General features: G+C 34.8%; 1 protein-coding gene across 3 annotated transcripts in view; it reads right to left on the minus strand.

The window, feature by feature from the left end:
• The window catches only part of LOC140673699 (uncharacterized), a 109,446-nt gene that overhangs the window by 78,253 nt on the left and 7,445 nt on the right, over positions 1-23,748 (minus strand). Inside the window, exons 1-2 of one of the 3 annotated variants that reach the window (XM_072906799.1) lie at positions 13,234-13,551; positions 6,117-6,578 (exon numbers count right to left, since the gene is read on the minus strand). The exons of 1 other annotated variant lie outside the window; for it this stretch is intronic. In XM_072906799.1, coding sequence (XP_072762900.1) covers positions 6,117-6,351 — 235 coding nt within the window. In that variant the 5' untranslated portion in view covers positions 6,352-6,578; positions 13,234-13,551. Of the gene's footprint in view, positions 1-6,116; positions 6,579-13,201; positions 13,552-23,748 lie in introns of those variants that run through there. One more of the 3 variants, XM_072906798.1, reaches the window with a different exon arrangement.

The raw sequence follows: 23,748 nt of genomic DNA on the forward strand, positions 1-23,748 counted from the left end.
ATATATGGATTATTAATAAAGCTTTGTTATTCCAATTATTAATTACATTAATTATTATATTTTTTACGCGTGGGACGTATCTCATTGTCAATCCCATGCTTATGTCGATCCACGCATCTGTTTTTCCTTCTTTATGTTTATATTCTGTGCCTTTTAATTTAAATGAAATATATGAATCAATTTATTAACAAATTTTAAACGATAAATATTTATTATTTTTCAAACATTTACCCAGAATTTATATCATCCGGAAGTTTTTTAGCTGTACCTATAACAATAAATATTTTTACTAATAAAATAAATTATAACAAATTATAAATAATATAAAGTAGACGAAGCTAAAAAAAAAAAACATAAAAGATAATAACAGATAACAATATCCAACAGGTCTTGAGGATATTCCTTAAAGAGAATAATTCTACGAGGGCGAAACGGTTATTCACGAATTTCGAGTATCTCGAGGTAATTAGATTCGCGGAACGGAAAGCATTAGAAATTAATACAGCACCGATCATTATTTCGAGCCCTTACAAGTGACTCCGACTTCTCTCCACGGCGTAATTCCAGACACTTTCCGCAACAATGGCGAGAAGCCGGCGCATCCTGCGAGCGGAATTTTAAGCGAGCGGATCCAGGAAATTAGGAAGATTTGATCAGCCGGTCCTGGAATTACAAATAACCTTATTATCGTGCTGCACGATGCTCCGGCCTTAGCGATTTATACCGAATCTGCTTTTTTTAAATTGCCGAGCGGCATCGCGATTAGGTGATTTACATGAAGATCTTTGTACCGCACATTGGGTGTATCTCTTTGTTTTTTTTTGGTTTTTTTTTTTTTTTTTTTTTTTTACGTTACACTGTAATGATTAAATTGTTGTTCAATTTATCCGTCGTTCCACTTCATTTCATCCGTGCGATATTTTACATACATACTTCTGTTGTGTCTCCCGGCGTGTTTGAATTTATATTATATTCTTCGAAAGCTTATATTCTCTCTCTTTTGAAATTTTTATCGGAATAAATTCCTTCGCCCGGTTTTACATACATCGGTTGTCCCTTCTCTCTCATTCTCTTTTTCTTCCCACGTACTACCCCACTTTTCACCCGTTTTTCTTTGCTTCGTGACCCTTCGGTAAGTCGTGGCGGCAATGAAGACAAATTGTCGGCGTCCCGCAGTTTTACGAAGACAGTAATTAATTGCCGCGTCGGTAACGAGTCTTGCTTCAACTATTGACACGCGTCGATTTAGGCAAATCCTTCTTAGATTAATACAAAGTTCCTAATTAATTAGCGCTAAGAAGTGAGCAAAAAAAAATATATGTATGACAACTGAAAATATATAGGGTAAAGTAGCCTATTATTATATATTATTAAATAACAACAACGTAGCGCACGTGTATGGACGAGTGTATGACTATATATATATATATGATTTATATAATTCCTAATATGAGATACTAGTATGTTCGTAATATGAGATACCTCATATTAGGACTTTCCTCCCACAAGTAAGATAATGAATTATCAAAAATGTAAATTTCTATTTTTTCTATTTTCTTTTGTTGATTTTTTATTTTGAAATATTTGAAACATTAATTATAATACCTTTTTGTGTGCCCTTTGTTGGGATGATAAATTTTGATTTAAATCTCTAAGATATGTTATTCTAATTTTATAGACGCGTGATATAAAAAATATTTGAAAAATATAATTTTTTTATGCCAAAAGTAAGACTTATTTTTTGTTGTTCTTTTGAAATATTAAAAACGTTAATATTGCAATATATTTTTGTGCGCTCTTTGTTAGAGAGATAAATTTTTATTTAAATCTCTAAGATATATTATTTTAATTTTATAGATTTTTATAGATACACACATGATATAAAAATATCTTAAAAATATTTTATAATTTTTTTTTGGTACAAAAAGTAAAGCTTTTCTGTTTTCTGTTCTGTAGTTCTATATCATTTAACTAATAATAAAAAGTACCTGTGATGTTACATTTATGTAATAAAAATTAATGGAACGGTTTTTAATTGAAAGTGTGTGTTTTTCTGCATTTAATTCCCTAATATAAGACCGTCTCATATTAGAAAACCTTACTATCTCATATTAGGATACCTTTTCCAAAACAAACGAATTCTTCAAGCCTAAAAAAAATCATTGCAGCAAATAAAATATACATTTGTGCTATTAATGCTTTTTAGTGGTAAAACTTGAATGTACTAGCTATAAAACCATATAAAGTTTTTAAGTTAAAAATTACAATTAAAGAAAATATAAGCTTTTAAAAAAAGTATCTCATAATTGGCACCTTTACCCTATGTATAATAATAACAACGTAATAATATACCAATGCAATATCAATAATAATTAGACAAATTGCACAGATAGTAATATTATTTGAACTATCGTCAAATAATGTTACAAATTACAGTAATATATGTATATTAATTATATTAATTACTCAATGTAACTAATTTGATATCTCAACATCTACGATGTATTAATTTATTAATTATGTCACATTATTTGTATGCATGTATAAAATAACCATTTTGTACATATGTAATATCTGTTATAGGAATTACCCTCAATCAATTGTCCTTTTATTTAATCTGACTGATCAACAAATAAAGCGACATTGAATTTTCTTATCAGAGTATCATTTCGCGATCATTTGATTCATTGTCAATTAAACGACCATTGAAATTCTGACAGAGGAAAATTATTTTCTGGCCGCGTTTGCTGCCTCCGAAACAAATTCCGCGAGATGACATGGATAATAAAGACTCGTTAGTCCTGTGGAATCGGCGAAATACCGCCAGGAAAAGTCGCTCGTTTGCCGACTTTTTTCTATCTTGATTGCGCTCGCTTCACAACTTCTACTCTTCTCAAAATGTCTCGAAAAATAAAGCGCGACGAATTACCGTGAATTATAGCTACGGACGATGGAGAAACAAGCCGCTATGTAAGTAGGAATGTACTATAGCTGCGGATTTAAGGGCGACGAACTAACATAAATTAATTGCGCTAAATGTTAAGCTGGCAAAATTTGTCATCGCAAATTCGCGTGAATTAAAATAACATATCCGGAATAATATAGTAAAACGGATTAAATTTTTTTCAGATCTTTATTTTAATGATCCGATTAATAATATAAACTATTAATATAAACTTGTATATATTCTTCATTTTTTATTAATATTTTTCTAAATAATTAATTAATATTTGCATCCAGAAATTAAAATAGCAGGGTGAGAAGCCCCGTAGATTAAAGAATAATAAATTTTCCGTGAAAAGTTTAATACGATGAAAAACGTGTCAGAAGTGCGCGAAAGAATTGTAAAACAGTGAATTAATTTAAATAAAAACCACGGATTTTAATATGATACGGATAAATATTTATGACCCCATGTTTTTTCAATCTAAATTTCTTAAAAATGTTCAAGCGACGCAAAAAAAAAATCTCGCGCGAAACGAATGTGAGTCGCGGCTTCGTATTTAGAGAATCAAATTTCTCTTGTAGTTAAGATCATTTATCGGCGAAGTCTCTCGCGCGCAAAAATGCACCCCGAAGGGTGCAAAGATTTACGAGGGGTTGCTACGCGAGGCATCCGCCATCTTTGAATCACCAGTCTCCGCGGAGATCGTTTCTCTCCATCCCGGGCTTAAAAATATTTCCTTGCTGTTCTCACCGCTCATTTGAGCTAATAATTCGCGCGCGACCCCCAACATATAGGCGCGGGGGAGGGGAAGAGGGGACAGAGAAGAAGAGAAGAACATGGCCTTGAGCTCTGGTCGCTTGCAGATGCTCCAACCTGCTTCTGGTTGAAACCAGTTTTTCCCACAATTTTCCGGAGCAAACTTTTAAATTTAATTCAGTTACTGTCTAACATATCCCGGGGCTTTCACTGAGGAAAGGGGAAAAGGGGGAGGTCGACGCGAAAGGAGGTCAATCTCCAAAACTTTCCCGGAACATGCACGAATTATTATAATGATAAAATACAACGCGTCGAGATTATTTCGACATCATCTCGTGCGAAGCTTAAGTTTCCGAATATATATGTTAAGATTGTTAATACCAATGTGAATAATATATACATATCTGTGAAATATACTTGCATATATATTTACGTTATTCACGTTCAAGTATATAAGGCCGTATATTGTTTGGATTATCCGAGCTGCATATCTGCGAAAACGAGGATATCTCTATATTCAGAAGATCACCGAATGAAATGAGAGAGTTCGATGAAAGTCCATTTCCGCGGCTATTTCCCGCTTTAATATTAATTACTAACCGCGCGTGGAGGATCGCCGCGGATAAAATCATTTATTAATCGGCAAATAATGCGGCCGCGTGCACAAATGGCGGCTTCATTATGGAATCGCTGCGTGTACAGCTTCCCAATACAGCCAGATAATTGCGTTTCGCCGAAATAAATCTCTCGCTTGACTTCACCAACGTAAATAACCGATAATTAACAGCAGGCGTTAGAGCTTAAACTCCCTCGTTATCATTCTATAATTTTTATTCTATATATGCGTGTGCGCATGTGAGAAATTTAAAGAGCAAAAATTAATCAAGTCATTAAATCAGAAAGGTAAATTTAATTATTTTGGTTTAATTATGTAGCACGATAAAAATCTGTGCCGTTCTTTATACGTTTGCCCAGAGTCTTTTAGATTCACTTAAGAGTTTATTTATAATTTATGTTTTATATAAAATTGTTAAATTTAATTTAATCCTTATCTAATCTTAGAGAGCTTTCTATTGTCTACTTTCAGCTTGAATTATCTCAATCTCGCACGTTAAAACTTAATCAGTTTTATTTTTATCTTTAATTCTCTTCTTTAATTCTTTCGCTGCTATCTTTATTAATCGGGAGAAACGCAAAACTTGTAGCTCTAGCTCGTAGTTCCAACTTATTTTAATAAAATTTTAAATTTAATTTTAAAATTTTAGGTCAATTTAAGGATCGAGCGTTGACTAACTTGACTCATCAAAATTTATTATGCGCCCTTTATTATACTCTCCGCAATTTCAGTCGTAAAGTTTACGTTGCAAAATAAAGTTGGGAATAAAAACTAAAGTCATAGATTCGAATACTTCTACTTAAATCTAAACAAGTAGGTTGAATCGTCATATATAAGTCTTAATGATAATAAATTTAAAAAAAAAAAAAAAAAAAAAAGGAAACTGGAACGAAACCGTTCTTCTGCTCCGTGATGGATGGGCCACGATGGGTGCCCATCACAGTGAATAAATAACGACGGAGCCGACCTTTAAGAAACCGAAACCCGATAGAGAACGCGGAACAATAAGAATGGATCGCTCGATCGCGGAATACATTTAAGTATACCTCCGTCATGCGACAGGGGGTGGGGATTTGGCGGCGCGGCGGGAAAATACGAAGAAATAGCTGCGGGAGAAGAAGAAGAAGAAGAAGAGAAATAAAAGTCGAGAGCCTGAGCGACCGAGACGGGGAGAAAGAGATAAAAAGGAATTGTCATCGTCCGGGTGGCTGCAACCACCCTTGTAACCGCGCCGCATCGCGGATATTCTCTTCCCCTCGATCTTCCTTCCTCCCAGTTGTCTCTCCTCTCCCTTTTCTCTCCCCTCTATGCTCTCTTTACAACCACTGTCATTTGTTTTTACGTTTACTCCTCGTCGTTCCTGAAAATCCTCCGCGAGACCTACCGTGCTGCGAGATTTCGTCGAGAAAACTGAGAGAGATAGAGGAATGAACTATATACATATACTTGGAGAGAATGAACTATAAAGCTCCTTAGGTGGCTCTCGGGGAATCTGAATGATTTTTTATAACATGAACATTCGTTGAAATTTCAGCTTTAATAATAACCGTCTTGTATATAGGTAGATAAAGACTTATAGTAATTTATATATCGACTATTTTTATATATAATCCACTTAAAAATATATATATATATATATATATATATATATATATATATACTAGTAATATTAAAACATACATATAACAGAATTAATGATAACGTAATTGTTTTTTTTAGAGCCAAGGCTCTCGTCAATTATATCGTCTTCTATCTTTACTTTCGAATCGTCGTAAAAAGGGAATGATCGTTACTCACGGATCGTAAAGTTGGAGGGTTTGACGATCTTGGGGCAGACTCTGAAGAGCCCTAGCTTGAATCTCACGCTGACCACATTGGCGTAGTTTCTCGGTACATTCGGCAGGGCGAGCTTCTCCTCGGTGTGGAGCCAGGTCGGGCCCAGAAGGGCGACGCTGAGGGCCGCGAGGGCGGCGAGGCCGCATACGACGCCGCATCTGGTCAACGCGATACCACCTGGACCCGAGCGGCACATCTTCGTTTCCCGAATGGTTTCACTCAGGACGGAGACATCTCTCAGCGAATCACCGGCGCGACGCGAGAAGGGCACTTCGATTATTCATCCCTCCGCCCTGCATTTCCCGTCCACTCTTCCTCCAGGCTAATTCGAGGCGAATTCTTCCGATGTTATTATATTTTTTCGTCGAAACAATCTTATTCAATCTCTCGTCGAAGCCAGTCCCGAGCCAGTCTTTCGCGGACCTATAGAGTAAACCAGGGTATGATGGCCATACGGAAAAGATGACCATAGGCTGTATTTTTTTCAATAATCGCTACATAGTGCGCTTTTTTACTCATTATCAAAGATAATCGATATTTACAGTAGTTTATGCTTATACATTATTCGAAGTAACGATATTGTGAATCTTGTATCATATTTTTACTTTCGACTACCCGCAAAGTTTTTCATGTGTCCACTAAAAATTGTTATAACGTCGAATAAATTACAGTTAAGCTATCGTAATCGACGTTAAACTTATTATAAAGATATGTAAATTGTTATATGACCTATAATTTTTATTTTCGTTTTCACTATTTTTTTTATAAATATTATGGTCATCTTTTCCTTAAAAGTTGGGAAAGATGGCCAATGCTTATGTTGTACTATTTTGATAATATGAAATTTCTATTAAATATTTTTCTTTTAATTTCGACAATATTACGTAATTTAAGCTTCAGTGAAGATAATATGCCAAACACTATTAAAAAATAACAAAAATAAAAGTATGTTTTTTGCATTTTAAAAACCTATATGGCCATCTTATTCGAGTTTACCCTAATTAATTTCTTATCCATTTGCTTCCACTTTTACGTGCATGTTAATACATTCAAGTACAATACATTTTAGTTTGAGAAATCCAATATACTTTCTCGCGATTATTATAAGTTTTTTACCATCAGTTTTTCTCTTGGAAAAATCAGATTGGAAATTATCGCTTATTATAATCAATTTTTTTTTTCTTTTTTTTTGTAAACGTATGTATCAAAGAGAGGGATGCAATATCGGAAGAAATATCCTACATATATTTGTACGCTTGCGATCGGAATACTAGTGAAAAATACCATAGGGATGCAAAAAGAAGATGCTGCATTTTTCTGAAAGGGACGGCGGCCGTTAATGGATTTCTCGTTATGTAGAGAAACCATTAAAACGCGCGTTTGCTCACTCTCGAAGAAATTAATTCCGATTGCCGTTATCGCGGACGGCTTGAAATAAAAAACGCAAAAAGATGCGAGAACGGAGAAAAAGGGGGTAGGGAGAAAAAAGGACGGGAGAGGTGAACGGATGGATCGCCATTATCGCCACCGCGTTTTCCGCGTCGACGATAGATGATAGTCTCCGACTTTTTCCTCCCCCCTCCCCCCCAATGATTTTCTTTTTATTCTGAGAGCGCTGCAGACTTCGCCTTCTCTCGCGCGTCCGAGTGTAGGTAAATAATTTTTTTCCAGAGAGCCCGAATAAAATTCTTAATCTGATAGGAAAGGGGTAACCTCACGTTTTTCGCGAATAGCCGCGGAAAAATGTTTGAAATATTCCCTGCTCAGGCTTGAAATCAGCTCCGGGAAACGTATCCCTCTCTCTCTCTCTCTCTCTCTCTCTCTCTCTGTCTGACCGCGAGCCGATAAAAATCTCCCGCCGCCGACAACGAAGTAATAGCAATAATTGCTTCCGGTTTTTCTTCCAACAAGCGGTCGCCGAGCCAGCGAACGAAAAAAAAAAAAAAAAAAAAAAAAAAAAAGCGGAAGTATCGTTTTGTGGTGCAATGCCTATATCGATGTGACCCGTAATACCCGCTCGCGATTTATGTCCGCTGCAGATGGCAGCTGCAATTACAACGTCATTCTTTCGCTCCGATCTAATTAATTGAAAAACGGCGTGCGCGAGGAGGTGAGGGGAGAGAGAGAGAGAGAGAGAGAGAGAGAGAGAGAGAGAGAGAGAGAGCGACAGAGGGGAGGGAGAAGGTAGGGTGCGCCGGCAGTTTTAGAAGACCCTCGAGAGATTTCCGGTCTTGTTAGGAAGGAGTTTCGAGTGCTGCTTAAGTCTGTTCCGCCTCTTTTTCTCTTCGATCCCTTGTTCCTCTTCCCCATCTCGCGCCTCCACCCGAGTATCACGTAATTAAAAGTTCGAACCGACCGCGATTCACGCCTGACGGAAACCATCCTCTCCCCGCCCCTCCGACACTTCCCGTATTACTACGTAATCTAAGAGAGGCGAGAGGGGAGCGAAAGGGGCTTACAGTGTACTTCTTTCTTTCTTTTTTTTTTTCCGCCTCCCTCTCATCCTTCGTACTTTTGTAATTACTCGTTCTTGAGAACTTTGGCTGATCGAGAGACCAGGAATTCTACGGCGAGATTTCTGTTCTCTCGTGGCTATCGAATAACGGAAGAACATTGTGACAGTTCGAAACTATTTGTCCAATCGTTCCTTCTCGGCGCAAATATAAAAAGTACTTTGATAATGCGGATTACACATTTATTTATTTATTTATTGATTTATTTATTCTTCTTCTAGAAAAAATTCTGTCAATAGTTTGTTCACAATGCTACTTCATTAACTTTGACCTGATAGAGATGTAAAAGAACTCGGTGTGTAAAAGAAATATTACGTATTTTAAATGTATGCTAATTCATCCGTGTATAAAACTGTCTCTACATCCATCATATAAACGTATATTTTCAAGAATTTAAAAAAAATTGTTGAAACGTTGGAATAAATTGCCAACTGCGCCAGCCTCATCGGAAGGTTCGGAAAAGTCCATCGACACTTCCAACGAGCAGCTTCTGTCAAGCCCGCTCTGTTTTTCCGCGGACGCATCCTGGTGTCGAAATATCCGGCCGAATCGACACCAGGAACGCAGTGATCATCGATAAAAATAGTTGAGAACACAACGGTCGCATATGCGAGCGAGCGTCTATATTTATTTTTTTTTCTCCGCTTTTTTAACAATGCAGGAACGAATCGCGGCTCGACGTTACACCGAGCTTTTCGAGGGAATACGATTATTGAATATTTCCGTCGAGATGACTAAACTAATCATCTGTGAGGAAAAAAAATACTTAAAAAAAGAAAAAATTTTTTTAACGCAATGCTCAGCTCAAAATTCGCCAGTTTTCCTTAAATATTTAATATTTTGGCTTGAAATTGTAGAAAAAAATAAATTGTTATCGTCCACTCTTGCATCTCTGAAATTTGTTTCGCCCTTTATTTTCACTTCCTTTAGAACTCAAAAAAAAGTCATTGATACGTATATATATCTCTCGACATTTTGAAACATATATATACATACGTACATACAGTTTTTTTAATTTAACTCAATTGTATGCTCGTACCCTATATGACTATCATTAACGAATGACAGCAGGCACGCAACCGTATTAATTAAGCTCGATATTAAACGCGGCTCGGTTTCCGTCCGAAAGCGAGTCACCGTAAAATCGTGCGAGAACGGGCGCGGCGATTTTTACGGTTTCCGCATCGCGACGGGCGATTTCCGCATCCGCGAGCTCTAATCAAACTCGACGCGACACGACGCGACGACAGACGGGAAAAAGAGTGTTCGTTAAAATCTCGACGCGTTCGGGATCCGCGCCCAGTTTTCGACCAGTCGCCAAGAGCTGCAGAGTAATTTCGGTGTCGCTCCTGCGGATTTTTCCCGGGGGGGAAAAAAAAAAGGAGAGCCGCGAGTGCGAAATTACAAATTACGCGTTTTTCAATTTAAAAAACTGCAACTTGCGTCCGCTAGAAAATTTTCCGACGTGACCTGCAAATTTCGAATCCTCTCCTCCTCCCCCAATCGCGATCGGGAAATCTAGAGAAGGGGATAGATAAAGAGAAAGAGGGAGAAATGCAATTTAAAACGATTGCGTCGCACGGAAAAATATTTGCTTCGCGCAAAACAATTCCTGTCGAGCGAGAAAATATTTACATTGCATTAGAATGATTTTGCGGTACACGAATGTTTTAGCGCGTTTTCGAGAGGTTACATACAGTTTTAAACGTCAAATAGGTACAGGATATCCCGCGTGTAATGTATAATAGATTTTGTTGCGTGCAACAAATATCCCTCCTATATAATGCGTGATTTTTTTAATAGAGCATATATTCATATGAAACAAACGCATTTTGCATTATAAATGAACATCCTCGCTATCTCGGTAAAATTTTAATCCCTAGGTAACATGTGTGCTCTTTTTTTCCCCCCTTCTCTTTCAAAATAATTAATATAATAATGTAAATTAATATAATTATATATCTATCAATTCAAAAATTACGTTGTTGCAAAAATACAAAGGCGAGATAATTGGATTTATTATACGAAACATCATAAATATTATCGTTAATTAAGCAAGATTATATACGCTATTAAATTGCAGAAAGATTTAAAGCCTATAATATGTAACAGAACTATTTATAATTAATATAATAATGTAAATTAATCTAATTATATATGTAATATATAAATTTAAAAATTACGTTGCAAAAATACAGAGGCAAGATAATTATTTTTAATATATTTATTAATTAACAAAATTTAAATTAAAAAATGTATAAGGTAGCTGTCCCATTTATAAGCCATTTAAGGTTGTTGACTATGGTTTTTTTTATGTTTAAAAAAAGGTGTCTAATAAGTCGAATATATATTTTACATAATAATTCTCTCAACTTTTAGCTGTCATATTTAATAAAAATAAAAAGGTTTTTATTTGTATATAAAATAATTATTTAAATTTTAATATCTGTCTATTGATGACCCAGTTGTAAGTCACTTATAATCTTTTTGTCCCAATTGCAATACGAAACAACATACCTCTTGTTTTGCAGATAAATATAAACTTATTTTATTTACGAAATATAAAGTCTTTCTTACAATTGACATTTACACTGCAAATTAAACAAAAACATCGCCAGTTAAAAATTCTTTGTTTAATTTCGTTGCAATATTATAGTTAAGTTAAAAATGTGAAATTTTACTAACAGATGGCGTGATAATATTTTTTTAAAAATATGTTTAATAATTAATTATAATAAATATGTCAAATAATTAATTGTTTAATAAAATAAATTAAAAAGCAAAAGTGACTTACAACTGGAACAGTTACCTTAAGTCATTAATTAAGCAAGATCACATACGCTATTAAATTGCAGAAACATTTGAAATTTGATATTTATTACTACGGGACGCGGAGGTCTCGAAAATGCAATTCGCGGTGAGCGTTTCCGCGTTTCACGCGGACCACCCCGTACATATGGCTCTTTGAAGTCATTACCGGCGTGTCAGTGTCAGACGACCAACCCCGCCAACCCCCCGAGCGGAAAAAGCGGAGAGCTTCGGGGGCGCGCGATATTTTTCTACTGTCACGAGCGACCGCTCGTCCCAAATCCTGGGCAGGACCAGTAGGGTCCTGGCGAATAACGGTGTGAATCAGGGTGTGTTCCGACCACGAGATTATGTGCTGGGAAAATCTGGTTCTCCTCAAAAGTATCTGTGTTTTAGGGAGGCATAAAGGTGACACAAGAGACATTTAATACAATATTAATAATAATAATATAAAAGAAAGATCAACGGAGTGTAAGTTCAAGATAAAATGTATAAAGGCTTCAAAGATATGCGATAAAGCGAGCTTGCAAATGAATATAAAAATTCCAGGACTGAATTGAGATTGAAATACTTTGAAAGTTAAAGTACACAGGACATATCAAGATTTCGATATCGACAACTGATGATATAGTAGGTAGAACAGTAAAAAGTTGACGCAAAATTCAAGTCGAAAAAAGATTTAAGAGTTAAGAGCATACGGTCTTGAAAAATCAAAGATCTGAATGTGGAAATGTTTCATGTCAACCTTTAATCAAGGAAATGTATATGAGGATGTGAGAACAGATTTACAAGATAAACATTTAATGTTTTAAAGTACGACATTCCAAGGATTTAGAGAATCAAAAATTTAAATATCAGAGAATTATCTTAAATTTGAAAGGAGATAAGAGAAATAAATTTTGTGAAATAAATTTCCTATTAATTTCTATCATGATTTATCTTGCAAAGGTTTTCAATTCAATAAGTAAGATAAATAATAATTTCAAGATTGTAAATCTTAAGGGAAATATTCGCGAGTACAAGGAACAACCGATTAATCATACGGAATTATATGCACTTCGAAAAAAGAGAGTTTCGGAGAAAATTCAAAAAGATATAAAAGCTGCAAGTAGTCGACAAATATTTGAGGAAAACTGAGGGAAATGACTCAATGTAAAGTCGAGCGATCGGCCAATATTTAAAGAATACGAATCAAGTACGTAAAGTAAAAGTTTCAAAGATTCTTCGATTGGAAGTACAAGTGGAAAATGCAAAAATCACAATGAATTCGACCTCAATTCAAATCGATCGACAAAACGATAATATATAGTTTCTTCATTGAGATATCTCCCGAATCTTTATCCTTTAACACTGTTCGCGATACTAATAATTCCTATTAACATCCGAATTATCCCTCATGATTAATCTTACTGGAAACGATCCCGCAAATTACTGTGATACGAAATTACTGGGATATCGTCGTGGGAGCCAATCACATCGCTACCGCGGACACCGTGGTTGATGAGGGATCTAAGGATTAGGAATACACAGAGAACTCGAGAAATTCGAACTCATCTTTCAAAATATCCTAGTAAGGGATATTATCGTTCTTTAATAATTAACGATCCATTCTCAACATTGAATTATCTCTTACGATAAATCTCGTAGAACCCAATTCAAGAATTTAATGTTCAATTTTGCTGCGATCTAATCAATGCACGCAAAGTTTAGATAATTTAAACCCACCTCCAGGGGAATATATAATTGCAAGTACACACCGCAAACGCCCGTGACTTTTCGTTGTCCAAAAATTGAAAATCAACCGTAATAGCATCAACAATTCACGTTACTCATCCCCCGATGACGAGAGTTTATTGACAGAGTCCACTGGCGCGGTCGGGAACAGAATCACGTCGCGAATAACGCGCTCGCTCTCGCGCACACGTGTCTCTCGAGGATATCGAGGAGGAGAATCGGTGATGTATGTATTTTGCGCGAAAATAATCCGATGATCGCCAATGTCAATGGCGACGACGTGGCTCGGCGTCGCGCGACGTAGAGAGCCCCAACTTCTCACGTTCGATCCGCCCGGCGGCCCGAGGCGTACTGGCCCTTCATAAACGTGCGCCTCCGCCGCCGAGCGGTGGGTGAGCGTCGCGACGGAAGAGGGCGGAAGCGGCGCCGAGAGGGTGAGCGCGACGCCGGGAGGGTGAACGGTCTCGTATCGCCGCGATTTTTGACGACGGCGTGGTAGAATTTTCCCCGAAAGAAATACACTCGAGACAATATTTACCGATTATTTTGAGCCTTAAATAAAGAATTTAGCAAAATATTATATAAGGAGCGAATTTTGCAGGCAAACGCTGAAACTATGTAAGATGTACCAGCAGCCAGAGTCTGAGAACATACAAGATGTTAAATGAGAATGACGAGTAGAGAGTCTGAAATTTCGAGATAAGGGCTCAAAGTTGGATAGAAGTCGAAAGTTTGAATCTAGAAAGTTGAAGTTTGAAAATAAAAGTCGACATTTCGAAGAAAGTAAAATTCACGAGAAAAGGTGTTAAACATTAAAGGACATTTTTTTTTCACTCTAAATAGATTGCCTTGAAAAAAGAAACGCATTTATACAATGATTATTCATTGTTTTCAGAAATTAAATTGATTAAAGAATCTACAAAAGTTCTATGATCGAAACATAAGGGAACGTTCGTACAATTTTAACAGTACCTCGGAAAAATAATTAAATTAAATTAAATTAAATTAGACCTAATTATTTAATGTTATAAAAAAATTAAATTTTAATAATATTTAAGAATAAATTTAAATATTTGTTAAATAAATTTATTAATACATAAATTTTATAATTTTAAATACTTTTCATCAATTAAAAAATTGAATTAATTTTTTAATATTATAAAAAAGCGGATTGTCCTGAGAGAAAAGAAAATTTCGGAAAACGAATTTAGGACGATAATAAAATAACGCGTTGAACGTAAGCGAAGACGTATGTGTTCCCCTGGGGAATGCCTAGTCTCTTCCTTCCGTTCCCCCCCCCCCCTTTTTCTCCGCAAACGTTCGGTGAGAGCACGAGAGATTATAGAACGAGTTATTATCGATGTCGCGACGTTTATTATTATTAATGGCACAGCGCGACAAAACTTTTCTCGCGGAATATCTCGCGCATCCCTCACATCGAGGTCCCCATTCATATCTGTGGATTTTGATATAGATGTCCCAAGTCAATTTCAATTCTCCGTTTACTTTAAACCTTCTCGATTGCCATCGGTAACTGACGCATTTCAAGATATGCTTACGATATAATATTTATCTACGCAATATTTTAAAAATGTGATACATTTTCTCTTCTTTATAAATGAATACAATATTGATTTCGACGGCGTATATTCTTAACCCACAAACTAAACACGTTTTTATGGCGCTGTAATCCTGAACGCGTGGGTAACTGGAGTCCGAGTTAATTTTTGTACTCTAAAATTATTTAAAAAATTCTAAAACAATTTACACATCTTTTTTTAAGTTTAAACTAAAAGTTTATGTAATAAAGTTAAAGAAAAAATATTTTTAAACACTATATTTTTGTTATTTGTTGGAGTCAAGATTTGGAAACACAGATGTTTTATATAAAAAAAAAAAATAAAAATTTGAAAAAATAATTTTGAACAAAAAGACTTCCAGGAATTTTGAGTTCAAAGTTTAAAGTTTACGAAAAAAATACTACATGTCCACGGCTTTCAAAAAATATAATTGTTTGAATGGTCGAAAATGTGTAATTTTCAGGTATAAAAAAATGTGTTTTTTCTGAGGAAAAATTTTTTTTTAACTTTCAGCTAATTTATTTAAAAGAAAAGTGAAAACAAAATGTAATTTACATTACAATCTACAGTATAAAAATTGATTAATACATATAACTCCAGTTTGTTGTTTGTTATCATTAACAAAAGTTACTTTTAGGATGAAAATAAATGAACACAATAGAAACTAAAGCAATTTGTTTCTTTTTTAGGGAGATTATCATTGTAAATTTATAACTTATTAAAAAAAAAAACGATATAACAGCAAAATATTTTTAAACAATATTTTTAAAAAAATTTACTTATTTACCCTTTCTTATTTAATATACATAAAGCGAATACATGGGTCATTTGTCCGCTTCAGATTTAGATTCGCCAGCACTTTGCACTGAATAAACTGTTTAAATTGTCCTTTCAGTTATAAGTCCCTTTTGACACAAACTTTTTTTTGGATAAGTTCCCAACCTCGAGATTTTATTAATATTTTTTTAAAACAATAGATTAGAAATGACACGGACACGAGAAAGACCCACGTGTTCAGTTTGAGAGTTAAATAACTAAAGTATGTATGTGTTTAGAAATTTATAAAAGCGTTTAGAGAGAGAGAGAGAGAGAGAGAGAGAGAGAGGAAGAATAAATAAAAATTTATTATCTGTTAGATCTGATTGATGTTTAATTGTTAATACGTACATACATAGCTGTTTTTAATACGTCGATTTAAAGACCGTAGCTATTTTCGTTAGACTTAACTCGATACGTGTTACACAGTATTAACCGCATATTTTGATTTCAAAATATATCCCTATATCTTGTAATTGACACACTTGTTTCATGGATTTCCAATATGCATTAAATAATTCTAGCGGATATGAGCGGAGAGAAGTCATATTTATCATATAATTAATTTAATGTACTGCCAGAGTACATGGTTTATTTAATTAGTTGTTTGTTCACATTAATGCGCGCGCACGCTTGTGTATTTATACACAATGATAGATATCGCAATGTATCAATAATCATCAAGGCTTACATCATTAATTTATGTGTTTCAAAATTATTTTGAAATAAAAAACTGGGACGTTCCTCAAATTTTTCCCTCTCCTTTTCACATTTCTCAGAGACTCTGAGATACTGATATAAACAATCGCTTCCTACATTCTTAAGCTGCATAGGACTTCCCTTGGCATTCTTTCTATCTCAAGATTCCCAAGGTTCTCATCTGTTGCCATTTTTATTCTCGTATTCTCAAATTGCTGAAAACTTTATGCATAAGCAAAGACTTTGAACGCGGAATCCCATATTATTATAAAGAATTTGGAATCCGTACGAGGGGAGCGCACAAAAGTTTACATAGGATTTTGATAAAGAAGAGTCAAGAGAAGCCAAGTTGCAGAAGTGCCAAAAATTTCAAACTCCGTCGTAAAAAAAAAAAAAAAAAAAACTAACGAGTAAATCATCGATAAATTCCTTGAAAGTTCCAGTGTATGTGTATGTGTGGAGCGTATTATCCAGCCACCGTTATTAATTCCTAATGAGCAAATAATCGACCAAAACTTTTTTTAAACTTCTTGAAAATCGTTTCTAGAAAACTGGAAAATTAACTCTGGAAATTTCTGCCCGCCATCCTCTGCGGCGATGTATTAAACAATTTAACGGGCCGACATCTGCGATGGTTATTGTAGCGCAATTATACATATGAAACGCGCGCTCCAGTTTGGGTTAGACACAGCATAATCCTCTAACCGGATTTAATAACAACAATCGGAAATCAAAGATTAATATATCACCAAGTTGAATTAAACTCATTTGTCTGATGACTTATCATACCATTATACTATAAATTTCTGCTAAATTCATTTCTCGTTCGAAAATTTGAGATATCGAAGACTTGTATATATCGCAAAGTAATCAAAATTTATAATAATAAATATAAATTTTTTTATATTAATTTCCATTTTCGCAGTTAGTTTCTCTCTTATAATTAAAAAAATATTTTATTTTATATATATATATATATATATATATATATATATATATATATATTATTCTATTTTATACGTATATAAATATCTGATGTTATTACTTTTTTTCTATTTTGTATTTTGCATATTAAATGAGAGCTCTATCCCCGTTTATTTTCTTAATAAATATATATAATTCTCTTTATAAATAGATTAAATAAATAATTAAACAACTAAATAATACGTAATAATAAATTAAAAATATAATCAAACACATAATAAAAGTATGACTCATAAATAAAATACGCAGATAATTATAATTTATGTATATTATTTACATCGTTATAGTATACAAATTTTAATTATTCATAAAAGAGTTAATACTTTGAAACTGTGATAACTTATGATCTCCGAATGGGATGAGAAGAATCCCGAGGCAGAGGTAGTCCATTGTATAGAGAGGAATATCAGCGACCGAAGTCTAAGAAGCGACGATGACGAAGCGCTGACGCTTTGTTATTCCTAAGGCTTGACTTCCGGTAAGCTCGGCGGCGAGCTTCTCGGCACGTTCTCACCGCAAACAAGCCTCTTTGCTACCGAGGCGAAAACCGAAGGTGGCCAATACGAGTATCGACAGTATCATCGCCCGAACATTTATGATAATCAGACGTTTAACTCGCTAGGTATACGTTCGCCTGTGGCTGTGAATGACAGAGCGGAGATAAGTAAGCCCGGAAAATATAGAATATTCAAACTTCGGGACAGAGCTTTGCGGACTACGTCGCAAAATTATCGAATAGCCCGAGATAATAGATTTCAAATCCGTAAGTTTGAAATTGAAAGAATACGAGGAGTTTTTTTTTTTTTTTTTTTTTTTTTTTTATAGAAATGCAAGATTTTTTCAAAAATTTCCAAAGATGTCAAACTCGACGCGGTTTGACATAGACATGATGAAAAGGGGAAAAATAAAATCCCTCCGGCTTTTAAATCGGCATGCATCATTATTTTTCGGTTGTCAAACCTCCCTCACCATGCTACGTTTGATCTATGAAACGATTATTCATTCTCGCTAACCTTCGATTTTTGAGAACGGTCACAGTATGGCGAATCGACAGATCGGGAATGTCGTGTTGGAAGGCCAATTTCGAAAATTACTCGCGGATTGAACCCCTTCCCCCCCCCCCCGCCTATCGCGGGAGGAGAGAGCAAGAGGGCTATTCCCCTTCCTCCAACTCGCCCCTTTCACGTCGTTGCCGAATTACCGACCCTACCGTCCTGTGAGTGACGTTATCGCGCTGCATTTGGTGCATTTGATGCATCCGGTGGCTGGGTATGTCTGGCCGAGACAGCCGAGTCAGTGCATTCGATATTCCATATTGCGTCTCTGCTTACCAACAGGTACGCCCCGTTGACTCGCCATTCGTATTCATCCGATGCCGAACGCGAAGGACGATACAGAACGATCGAGAAGTCACGCAGCGCGTAAAATCCAGCCATTAAACGTTCCCTGCGAAATTCGATTACATTTGCAGTCGAGAAATAGAGTCGAGAAAGACGGAGATGTAAATGCAATAATTCATCAAACTTATTACTCATATATTGCGAGGAGAAAAACTTGCATCGCTTGCAAAGGGGGATCCAAAATTTGATTTTCAGAATAAATTAAATAAATATTGATAAAAGAAAAATTTAAATATATATATATATATATAATAAATTATAATAATAATAATTAAAAATAAATAAATAATATAAATATATATATATATATATATACATATATATATATTTATTTATTTATTCCAAGAATCGATTTATGGTTCAAACGGTGCAATTGGAAAAAAATTGCGAATACTCTCGATCCGAGACGATATTAAAATTGTAAACGTAGGCGTAGGTGCGACAACATTTTATCTATCCGCAACGCCAGAGATATGTACGCTCTCGTATAAAGTCTCGGGAATACGCGTCATCCAAACAGAATGGAATGCGGGGCATTGGTAGACATTATAGGGATGCCAGTCTCGGCAGCATGTAAACGAATTTTCGCATCACGTGCAATTCTACGGGTATATTCCTCCCATCTCCGAGCTTCGAGCCCCAGTTCCAAGACCCGTTCTTGCCTTCGCCTCTTCGTCTCGCCCTTTCCTCGCTTCGTTTCTTGTTCCACCACCTCATTTCTCCTCAATTTCTCTCTTTCTCCCTCTTTCTCTCTCTCTCGTTTCTTTCATTTTTAATTACTGAGAAAGTAATTGCATTCGATGAATATTATTAAAGTACGTCTCTCTGTATATAATGTATGCCAAAAAATATATTTGTATATATATTTATTATGTAATATATATATAAAATATAATGATAAGATATATAATGTACATAAGAGACATTTTAAATACGCAATAATAAAGCGGTGAATTTCAAATTTAAATAAATAAAATTAAATAATAAAAATTTCGCTTTATTTCTATTTTAATAAAATATGAATAAAAAAAAGGGCGAATAACGCTTTGTATAAAATATACCTTTCTTTTACTATTTTAAAATAATTTACATGAAGCATTTTGCAATTTTCTCCATAATATTCGACAATAATTATTTCTATTTATACAAAAAATGTACAACGTTTAAAACTTTAAATATTGATTAATATGTAAAAAAATAATAATACTAAAAAGGAAATTCTTTTTATGGCAATATGTAATATCTCGTTGTTGCTCTAAATGATAATAATCTTTGATTTTTTATAATGTTTTACATCGCGGCATGATCTCGCGGTATTTGCTGTCAGTAGTAAAATGAAATAAAAGGATGGAAAAAAGGTCGAAAGAGAAGAGAAACGCGCGCGAAGAAAAGTAAGTATATTTTGATCTGACGTCTAGATCTAATTTGATCTCGTATCTCTAAAGATGCTCCCTGAATAAAAATTCTGCGGCGCCCCATCCGTCGCTTTGGATTTCGAACGATAATGCCGATGCATCCCGCGCACACACACATACACACACACACACATACACACACACACATATACATCTCCGCTGCATCCTCTTTCAACATCCTTGATCTTCCATCGTGCAATACATTTTATTCCTGCTCGCTCTCAAATAACCATCAACGGAGACCCTAGTTAAATTGAAGTCTCGAATCTATTTATGCTACTTTTCCGATGATGCAATAATAACTATTTTATATCATCATAAGAACTATAAATTATTTAATCTATCACTTAATATAATTATGAATTTATTACACAATCAAAATGACAAAATAATTGTTTATATATTTACTAAATGTATGATATATTTTATATCCCTTTCATAATAAATTTTAAACATTTTTAAAGTTCTAATCAAATTTTCAAACCATTACCATTTTCAAAAATTACATTAATAATATAAATTAACATTCTTTTATTTTTATATTTTTTTGTGTCTTTTGAATTGTAAAAGATACGTCAAACAATGGTATTTAACAGCGCACTTGATCGATATCTAAACTGAAGACAACTTACGGATCATTAAAAATTAAAATATTTGAGTGCAGTTAACAATGAGAGTTACAAAAGGATCGAAGTAAAGATTAAAGTACCTTCCGAGAAGAGGAAAGGTGTCGAAAGGTTGCATAAATTATTAATTCGCAATCGTGTGACTATAAACATGCGAATGTATTTACGCGTGGCAGTTTCTCTATCGACTTTTAGCTGAAAATGGGATGGAAGGGTGAAACGTGGGTAAGAGACGGTTTTGTGGACGCGACAGTCTGTTCCCACTCAATTAGCTGAGTGTACCTGCGGGCTGAGTGTACCTGGTTTTACGGCCAATGCACCTGTAACGTTGAGTAATTAGCCCGCCCTGAGACGCTTTTTGCCCAGCGCATCTCAATGAGGATCTTACCAGAACACAATTAGTACAAACGTACCCAAATTTTGATATGTCATAAATATTGAAATAAATCAAACAGTGTATAATCAATTTTATATATATATATATAGACTTTTATATAATAATATATAATATATAAAACCTATATACATATATATATATATATATATATATATATATATATATAATAATTGATTGTAATATATATAAGATTTATAATCCATTTTATTTATATGTATATATCAGAAATACATGTTTTATTTATATATAAGACAATTATATATATATATATATATATATATATATATATAATAAAAATGATATATAAAATCGATATATATATTTACATATAAGATTATATATAATATAAAATTGTTAGGTAAGAAGAAATAGCATGTAGATAATATTTTTCGAAATATATTTTGATATCATTCATAACGTATCAATATTAATATTAATATTAATTATATTGGAATTTATTGACGATTCGATATGTAATCTAAAGACCTTAGAAAAAATTTATGTAATTGGGATCTCGACTTTTTTTTTACGCAAAAGAAATTTCAAACTCTTATAACTGTATAGGGTCCGTTGATTTAAAGATGTATTTATAAAAGGTGAAGAGAAAAATATTGAAAGATTCGCATAACGTAAATTATTAATTAAATCGTCACATGAGCTACTCAAGATTTTATAAAAGCTCGAGTATTTCTGGAGAGAATCCCCCGAGAGGATCTCTCTCGAGCTCTTTGAAGAGTCGTGAATCGCTACAAAAATGTTCGAGAGTCTCTGAGGAGTGCTCCGAGGGTGAACTCTGCTTCACTAACGGTGAATCGCAAGAGAAGCGTTCCAAGAAGAAGAGCCCGTGCGAGGGGGGGGGGGGGTGGTCGGAGGATTGGATCGCAGCACGTGCCATTGAACAATCAAACAATACGGGGGATGGATGGGGTGTTAAGTGCCCATCGCTAGGGGTTGCACGGAAAATCGGCACACTGCTCGGTCCATTGTGGCCTCCTTGTAAACTTCGTGCGGGAATGGTCGACAAGGAAGGGTGAGAGAGGGAGGGATCGGAGGCGATTCAAGGGCTGTTTCTATCCCATCAATCATGGTATTTACGTGCGCGAGCTCGCCCGGGCACAATGCCGAAAGCTCGTGTCGAAAGGAAAGCCTCGGGTTTACTCAGGAAACCTTCCTCCCCTTCCCTTCGGCCATTCCCTAAGCGACCTGAACGACCATTCTTCCGATAATAATATCCGCGTGGACAATGTTGGTCGAATTGAGCGATGAAAGCTCCGTTTTGCCTGCCTAAAATTTACGATTTAAAAATTAGCTTGATCTTTCCTTAATTTAAAAATTAAATCTTTATTTTCTTTTTACGTTAAAAGTATCAAGCGGTTTTTCTCACCATTTCTATTTTTTTTAGATTAGTAACCTATTTCTTGTGTAAAAGATAGGATTCTGAAATTTCATCATTTATTCGAGAAATAGGGTATGAATCTAAAAAAATAGAAACGGTCAGAAATGACTACTCAATACTTCTAATGTTAAAAAAAAATATATATTTCTTTTTATTATCGTTGACACCGAGACAGAGACACGTCTGTATAATATTTCCATTTAACGCCTGGAAAATACAGAAATGATTTTAACCGCCGAAATGGTGGAATCTAATTATCAATGTAAAACTTGATGTTTCTATACGAAATATGTAGTAATTTACTTGCACATAATTTCTTAATTAACGTTTTCATGACGCTGCTCGAACGTGAAAGGCACTAAACGCGCTAATGAGGGCTCAAAATCCCGGCGGCTGGCTCGACGATGTAATTGTTGGCATGCCAACACCAATCGTTATGCCGATTGCGTGGTAACCGGATCGAATTAGGACGAACCCAAATCGAACCAATCAAACCGAATACCGAATTGAAAGGTACAGTTCGCCATAAACGCAATCCCATAAATGTAAATATGGCATATAATTGCGATAATTTTTTTTATTATAACTTTAGCTCTTTTTATTGGCAACTTTTTGGACACTTATCTACTCATCTTCGTGATATCATGTTATTTCAGTAATTAATTGTTATTAAAAAAATCCCAAAATTTTCTAGCATTAAAGAGAATTCTCAAAGATATAGACGCGAATGTTTCATCGAGATCTACAATGATATAAATTTCATAATACTTTTAATAGAATTTTTAATCGAAAAAAATTAAGATGAAAAGATTAAAAAAAAAGAAAAGAAAATTTAATGTTTGAAGGGGAATGCAAGCGCAGCGTCAGAAAGGAAATTACTTTTTCCACATGTCACCGCGTAATCGCGATTACCGTCCATAAATGCGTCAATGAGGGTACGTTTAATAAACGCGACGCAATACGCGTCAAAGCTGAAATGACGACGGCGACGTCGATCCCGAAGTTGTCGACGTCGATGTCGACGTCGATGATGTAATATTACGGCTTGTTGTGTTTAACATCGCTTGCCGTGCGTTACATTAACGATTATGTAAAAGCGCTTGCAAAATCACGTATAATTCGATTCGATGCGTTTCAAATCGCATCAAGATCGCGAATCGCTCTGATTAAAAAAAAATTATGTCTTGCAAATTTCATAAAAAAAGTAAATAAATTAAACCGATCA

Source organism: Anoplolepis gracilipes, chromosome 15 (assembly GCF_047496725.1).
Source record: "Anoplolepis gracilipes chromosome 15, ASM4749672v1, whole genome shotgun sequence".
NCBI lineage: Eukaryota > Metazoa > Arthropoda > Insecta > Hymenoptera > Formicidae > Anoplolepis > Anoplolepis gracilipes.